This window comes from Mercurialis annua, linkage group LG1-X (assembly GCF_937616625.2).
Source record: "Mercurialis annua linkage group LG1-X, ddMerAnnu1.2, whole genome shotgun sequence".
Lineage (NCBI taxonomy): Eukaryota > Viridiplantae > Streptophyta > Magnoliopsida > Malpighiales > Euphorbiaceae > Mercurialis > Mercurialis annua.
In genome coordinates this window covers 56,717,429-56,725,335 of record NC_065570.1, presented here as the reverse complement: position 1 = coordinate 56,725,335, position 7,907 = coordinate 56,717,429, and the positions used below count along the sequence as shown (strand labels likewise).

General features: G+C 28.3%; 1 protein-coding gene across 1 annotated transcript; it reads left to right on the top strand.

Moving 5' to 3' along the window:
• The first annotated feature begins 217 nt into the window (after positions 1-217).
• LOC126673567 (protein FAR1-RELATED SEQUENCE 5-like) lies at positions 218-4,743 on the top strand. The gene is made up of 7 exons (XM_056104835.1): positions 218-243; positions 548-628; positions 1,290-3,333; positions 3,423-3,485; positions 3,553-3,621; positions 3,706-3,834; positions 4,609-4,743. Exons 1-7 carry the CDS (start codon positions 218-220, stop codon positions 4,741-4,743), a joined length of 2,547 nt encoding a protein of 848 aa, XP_055960810.1.
• Positions 4,744-7,907: the final 3,164 nt, after the last annotated feature.

Sequence of the window (7,907 nt, the reverse complement as noted above, 5' to 3'; positions counted from 1 at the left end):
ATTCAAGTTTAATTAACATTTATACGTACACAACTTTTTCATTCCTAAACCACAGTACATACAGACTTCCATTCTTTCCCATCTCCTTCCTCTTGGTTTCCATCTTGAATAAAATTTTCCTGCTATAGCTTTTGGAGGAGCTCCTGCAACAATGGTCCAAATTTTGCCACGTTACAATAGAATTTGTTTATAAAAGTGGTTAAATGACCATTTAGTTATGGATAATTATTCGATACAGTTCATGTACTAAATTAAACAATTAACCAAATTTTGTGTGCTTCTAGAATACATGACTCAGTGATGGTTAATTAAGCATATCCACGTGCTATTTTTTCTATACTGATATAAGTTCCAATTGTAATTAGGATACATGGTTTTGAATACTATTCAAACACTCTAACTTAAATATTCCAAACCAAAAATCACCTCTATTTAAAGCAATTTTTCCATTGTTCGATATCAGAAAAAAAAACCCAGGTATATTATTTAGTTTTATGATAGTTTTTTTTATTAAGAAAAAAATATTAATTTATACCATATGATGCAGATTATTTATTATTTTGTCGACTTTTGAAGCAACTTGTCAAGCAAACAATTATCAAATTGAAGGTCAAGCATTGAAAAACGGGTAATTTTAGTTTTTTTTATTATTTATAAATAATAATTTAAAATAATTTAATATTTTATGCTTGAATCTCATATAAATTTTTCATATTTTTATATAATTAGATCATAAACTTAATACCTTTAAATTTAAACAATCTATAAAACTCAATCATGATCTAAAGTTTAGCTAAAAATTCCACGGGAAAGAATTTTTACATTCCATCAAATTTACTTCAAATATTTATAGTTAGAATACCCTATTTCTTTTTGTTTTGTCCAATTTTAATCCTTTAAATATGTTTAATATGTCCTTCTCATACATTGACATGCATCTTATTAATTTCTTCACTGGATTATTTTTCTTAAATGATACAATCTCTAAATTGTTAACGTAATGCTTGTATTTTTTTTAAACATATTTGTATGTTATTACTGTTTTAATATTTTATATATTTCTGTCATTATATTTTTATGTACTTAACTTTTTAATTCAGTTCAAAAATATTATATTGTTTATTTTAAACCTTATTTTACTATTTTATTTACTAAATTTTTTGTGAAAATCCATCTTATTTATAATTTTTTTTTTTGAAAAAAAGTATTTATGAGTGTTAAGTAAAAAATTTAGATCGCACAATCAGTTAATGATTTAAAATTGATATAATAAATATTTTTTTCATCAGATTTATGGATATCGAGGAGCCTTGTGTTGGTATGAAATTTGATAATGAAGAGAATGTGTATACTTTTTATAAAAGTTATGCCCATAAACTTGGATTTAGTGTTAGAAAACAATATGTGCATCGTGTGGATGGACAGGTTAGAAGAAGAACTTTTTGTTGTTCAAGACAAGGTCAAAAAGGTGTGGACAAAAGATCCGAACAAGTGAAGTTTGAGCATCCAATTTCCCGAGTCAATTGCTTGGCACAAATGACATGTCAACTTAAATCGAACGGTATGTTTGAAGTTATTTCTTTTAATGCTGAGCATAGCCATGAACTTACTCCTACACCAATGAAGCACATGTTAAGATCACAAAGACAAATCACATCAGCCCATAAAGCTGTTGCTGATGATGCTGCAAAAGCTGGATTATCTACTAAGTCCACTATTGATTTACTAACTTCACAAAGTGGGGGTCGTGAATTTAATGAATTTTTAGATAGTGATTTTAGAAACTATATATCTGCCAAGCGTAGAACAGAAATGATTAAAGGAGATGGTCATGCTATTATGGATTATTTTCATAAAATGCAATTACAAGATCCTTCTTATTTTTATTTGGTGCAACTTGATGATAATGATAATTCCATATTAAATGTGTTCTGGGAAGATGGGAGGTCAATTATCGATTACCAACATTTTGGAGATGTTGTATGTTTTGATACAACTTATAGAACAAATGAGTATGGTAGGCCGTTTGCTCCATTTATTGGTGTTAATCAACATAAAAAAAGTATTATTTTTGGTGCAGCTTTACTATATGATGAAACAATATCATCATTTAAATGGTTGTTTGAGACCTTCCTCAGTGCAATGTCTGGTAAGCATCCTAGGACAATATTGACAGACCAATGCCCCGCAATGGCCAATGCAATTGAAGAAGTGTTTTCTGAAACTCATCATCGATTATGTGTGTGGCATATTTATCAGAATGCTGCTAAAAATTTAAGTCATGTTTTTCATTCATCAAAACAATTTGCATATGATTTTAGCTCTTGTGTATATGGTTATGAAGAGGAAGACAAATGGCTTCAAGCTTGGGATGATATGCTAGATAAGTATATGCTTACTGATAATAAATGGTGCAATGGAATTTTTGAAGTAAGGAAAAAATGGGCTATGGTATATGGGCGGCATATGTTTACAGCTGATATGATGAGCACTCAGCGAAGTGAGTCAATGAATAATGTCCTCAAGAAATACTTGGATGCAAAGAATAACTTTATGCATTTCTTTGATAATTATAACAGGTTGTTGTCAAATAAACGATATGAAGAGTTGTTAATAGAGTTCAAAATGAGAGAGAGGGTTCCAATTTTACAAGCTGATGTAGAGATGTTAAGACATGCTTCAAAAATATACACTCCAACAGTGTTTAAGATGTTTCAAGATGAATATATGAAGATTTTAGATTGTATTATGTACAAAGTTGACAAATCTGAACATATTACAAGCTATAAAGTCCAGTGTGGTAGAAAGGATCAAGAACATTTGGTCACATTAGAAGCATCAACACAATCAGTTAAATGTAGTTGTATGAAATTTATTTTTGTGGGAATTTTATGCGCACATACTTTGAAAATCCTTGATAAGAAAAATATTAAACAGATTCCACCACAATACATCTTGAAGAGATGGACAAGAGATGCAAAGATTGGAATGATTGAGGACAATTGTAACATTGCGGTTGGAAGTAGTCCGCAAGAGTCAATTGGAAAAAGATATTCATCTTTGAGTCATAATTTTCGAAAAATATTGACACTTGCATCAGAAAGTGAGGATATGTATGAGCATGCATGTGAAGATTTCAAAAAATTATTAAAAGACTTACAAGTAATGAAGGTAAGTAATGATCCATCTAATCTGTCCAATTCAAAAGATAACAAAACATTTTCTCCTATTATATCTGAAGTCAAGAAAAAAGCGACTGTTGGACGTCCAAGTAATAGGATAAAAGGTGCTTTAGAAAGAAAGAAAAAAATTAAACGTCAATCTAAATCACAGGTAATTTTTATATATAAAATATAGAGTTATTTTATATAATTTAATATTAAATATTTTTATTTTATATTAAATTATTATTTTTTTAATAGGATGGCGGTATGGATTCTACTAACAAGTCCAAAGAAAAGAAGGAAGACGTCAAAAATATTGATGTAAGAAGTATATAATATTATATCATTTTTTTATAAAATAAAAATTTATTATCTAATGTATTTTTAGGATGAATGCATCAATTATGATCAAGAAGATCTGAACGTCGAATTACAAGTATTGGAAAATACTACTCAGGTACGTGCATATTGTGATATTATTTTAAGACATATTTTATAGATTCATAATTTGAATAATTTTTTATTTTATTTTTACTTGAAGGAATCAAGTGAAAAATATTTATGTGAAGACTTTATTACTACTCAAGAGATAATAGAAAGTTCATCACATAATGATTGTTCTTATACATTTTCCAATCAAAATCAATTCTCGTATACTCAGCTTCTTCAGGTATTTGATCATTTAAAAAATTAAATTATTTATATTATTTATATAATTTATTTATATTTATAATTTTGTTTTTATAGGATGCAATTGCAGATTCCAAGAGGAAAAGGATCGAATAAATTTTAAAATTTTATTTTTGATTAAGTTATGTTCAAGCGTAAAATTATTTTCTGCTTTTAATATATATTTTATGGTGACATGTATTTATTAGTTTTATGTTATTAATACAATAAATATTGGGTGTTAAAAATTGTCTAATTATTAAAAGGATATGGTTAATTAATCAAACATCTAAAATTTGGCATGTACTGGACAATTATCCAAAACTGAATGGTCATTTAGCCATTTTTATAAACAAATTGTATAGTAACGTGGCAAAATTTAGGCCACTATTGCAGGAGTTCCTGCAAAAAAGTATAGCAGGAAAATTTTGTTCTTCCATCTTTAATAAGTTTCAATTTTTCATTTCCTTCTAAAATATGCTTCTCTTTTTCTTACTCTTCACTCTTACATGGCTCCTGCCACTATTTCCTCCTTCGCCAACCAAAAATTTCCCACCATCCGCCTGCACCAGTCGAACGCCGTCAGTCTTTAACCAACGCTGCCACCGCTCTGTAGTTCATTCTTTGCTGAACATCTCCACCGCTCGCTGTTTCCATCTCTGATTTTGTGTTGTTTTAAATTTCTTAAAATTTCCAAATTTGATTTGTAAGTTTTAGTTTAAATTATCAGTTTTAAAATTTAAGGAGAGTGTGGTGGTGTTTGTGGCGGTAGCAGGTGAGTGGTGGTGACATGTGTCTCGTGCTTCTACTACGCCATCGCTCGGCTTATTTTCCGTCGCTGCTGGTTCCTTCTCCACCGCCGCCGTTTACTCTAGATGGTGCCGCTGCTGATTCCTTCTCATGGTCATAGGTGAAAGTTTCTTCAATAAATCAAATCCAGAAATCAGACAACCGACGACTCGTCGACCAAGTGGTAACTAAAAAACTGGCGGGCTAGAGATCGGTTGACGTCGAGGCTGGTGGGTGACCGCCGAGGCTAATGTCGCCGTTGTTCGGTCGTTTCCCAACCTGACCCATACCCACTTTGCTACGATGACTCATGAATCGGGCTTCAATGGGTTACTTCTCATGTTAATGGGTGAGGACCTGAGAATTGGTTCCATTTATGCAGAGTACTTGATTCTATTCATTGAAAGAAACCTAAAATTGTTGCGTGTGAAGTAGAAATTGATAGATTATCCGTCTCAAGAGAATGATCGAGCAGGTGACAATATGCAACTATTAACTAAGAGGAGGAATGAGGGACGAGGTTCAAGGATGCATCTGCAAACTTTTGATAGCAACAGAATGTAGATCCTCTATTGTAAACATGTGTCTTTGATTTGAACTTTGAATTTGGATATAAATGCACTGTCCTTTAATTTGTTCCCAATTTTGTTGGAAGATCAATTCTCAGCAATAATAATATCATTAAAATGGCAAATCAATAAAATTATTGGTATTTATTTGTTGATTTTCGGTTGATATTTTGTTGATCTTAGCATTTGTGAAAAGGTAATAAAAATATTAAATTATTGTAATATTACAGTGTTGATATTTTGTTGATATTGTGTTGATCTTCGGTTGATGTTTAAGTGATTTTAACGTTAGCAACAAAGATGATATTGTACGTAAAATAAAATAAAAAACTAAAAATTAAATTGAAACAATGTTGAAAAAAATAAAAATTAGCGCAAAAAAGATTTATAAATTTAAATTAATTAGTTTATTACATGTTGATTTTTTTGTTGATTTTATGTGAATTTTATGTTCATAGATGAAAAAAAATTAAATATGTGGTAAATAACAGATACTGGTTAAATATGAACAAAAAATAAAGATAAAAAAATATTAAAAAGTAAAAATCAGTATAAAAAATATTTAAAATTAATATTATCAAATGTTGTTGATATTGTGTTGATATTAAAACTGACGAAAAAAGTCAACTGTCAAAAAAGTCAAAATCTAAAAAAGTTAAAATTAAATATATGATAAATATTAAGTGAAAAAGTACAGTGGTGAAAAAAAATAATGAAATTAAATGGTGAAAAATGAAAATTAGTATAATAAGTAAAGTTTTTTAAAAACATATTATAAAAAAAAAGTTGGTATAAAATGTAAAAATTTAAAAAGAATGGTATAAAAGTAAATGTTGTAGAAAAAACAGTATGTTGTATAAAAAGCTCATAAATCAACTACTAGACTTTCAGATCTAACCACAAAAACGGGCTAGATATATAATTAACGCATATCAGGCTATTTGACAATTAAATATGTCAGCCACCAAGAATATCACAAGTCTAGTTCTAAAAATAAATTTAAATAACTTAAAGTTTATAAATCTAAAAAATACAACAAAAATATGATTCAAGCTATAGAAATTAAATTTATAAGCTAATCTCGCGAACGGAAGCACAAGAAAATTCAAACTTTGACGACACGCTTGTTATGATAACCTTCTAAACGAAAAACCACCAAGCGATCTCAAAGAACATAAAATATCGAATTGTAGATTTTAAATTTTTTTGTAAAATTTAAGAGGAAATATCTTGTGAAACTCCCTATTTAAAAAAGAAAACAATATTTGAAAAAGAAAACAACTTATATAGAGTTTATAAAATTCATATAGAATAGATAAAACCTCTAAAGAATGAGGAGAGAAATAACAATTAAAATATATGGTGAAAAACTATTTATTTATTGTAATTTTGAAAAATTTAGAGGATAGGAGATGAATTTTTGCCAAAATCCATCTACCATGGCTGACGGTACGAGGAGTAAAAGGTGTTAGGGTTTGTTTTGAGGAATGGGACCTGGAGAGATTATTAAATGAATTAGAATGAGTATATAAAATATAAATTCAATATCATTAAATTGAGTATGGAACATTTTTGTCAAACCACGTTGTTAACAAAAATTAAAAGAAACACGTGCTGATACAATGCTCAACTAAAATCCATTGCATTTTCCAATCAAAGAATATTTCTCCAGCCAGGGCCGGCCTTAAACGAGATGAGGCCCTAGACGACTTTTTTACACTACTTATCAAGATATCTATTTTCATCAAAGTATTTATAAAAAAAAATTATTTTATTTTTTCATAAAAATATATTCATTTTCACTTTTTATTTTTATAAAACATGTTTTTAATAGATCATTGCTAAATTTTTGAAAGGTACATTTAAAAAGAAAACTTATATTAAATTAAATATTATTCTAACTGGAATTAGTCAAACATATATACGTATTATTAAGAGGTCTATTTAATTTTTAAAAATTAAGCATATAACTTTTATTATTAAAAGGACCGAATATATATTGAAAGGTTTAGTATATATATTTTTGAAGGGCCTAAGATAAATATGAGGCCCTTTAAAATTTAAAACTTTAATTATTAAAGTATATAATTAATTTTTAAAATCAAAAATTAATACATACCACTAAAAATTCAATAACTACACATTTTCAATATATATATTTAATAATTTTTAATATTCTTTAAAGGATCCCGTATTTTTATGAGACCCTTCAAAATTGGAGGCCCTAGGCATAGGCCTTAGTGGCCTATGCCTAAGGCCGGGCCTGCTCCTCCAGCTCTTGATTTGCTCTATGATCTTTTCGGAAAAATTGTTTGAGCTTTGATTTGCTGTTTCCATTGCCAGCTAACATCTCTTTGTTCCACTAGTTACCAACAAATTACATTCTTCGGTTCATAATATTTATCGCATTTGCAATTTTTTTAATTTATAATATTTATTATTTTTAAGTTTTAAAAAACATTTATTGCTATTTTTTCAAATTTATTTCTAATAATAAATAACTTAAATAAGGTTAAAAAGACAAATAAAACACAAAAATAATAGTAATCAATATGAATAATTTAGTAAAAATATATATAAATTAAAATATTTTCTTAATATATGTCAAATGGTCAAATTTGACAAATATTATAAACCGAATGGAATATTAATAACCATGACATTAGCTCTGCGCTCAATAATTTCTCACTACCCCAATCTTCTTGTCATTAAATCC

What these genes read in the sequence shown, in the direction of transcription:
- LOC126673567 (XM_056104835.1), top strand. Translation starts at nt 218, where the DNA reads ATGGATAATTATTCGATACAGTTCAT. An exon ending in AACGTCAATCTAAATCACAG is followed by an intron (nt 3,334 to 3,422) that starts GTAATTTTTATA and finishes TTTTTTTAATAG; the next exon opens with GATGGCGGTATGGATTCTAC. An exon ending in AAGACGTCAAAAATATTGAT is followed by an intron (nt 3,486 to 3,552) that starts GTAAGAAGTATA and finishes ATGTATTTTTAG; the next exon opens with GATGAATGCATCAATTATGA.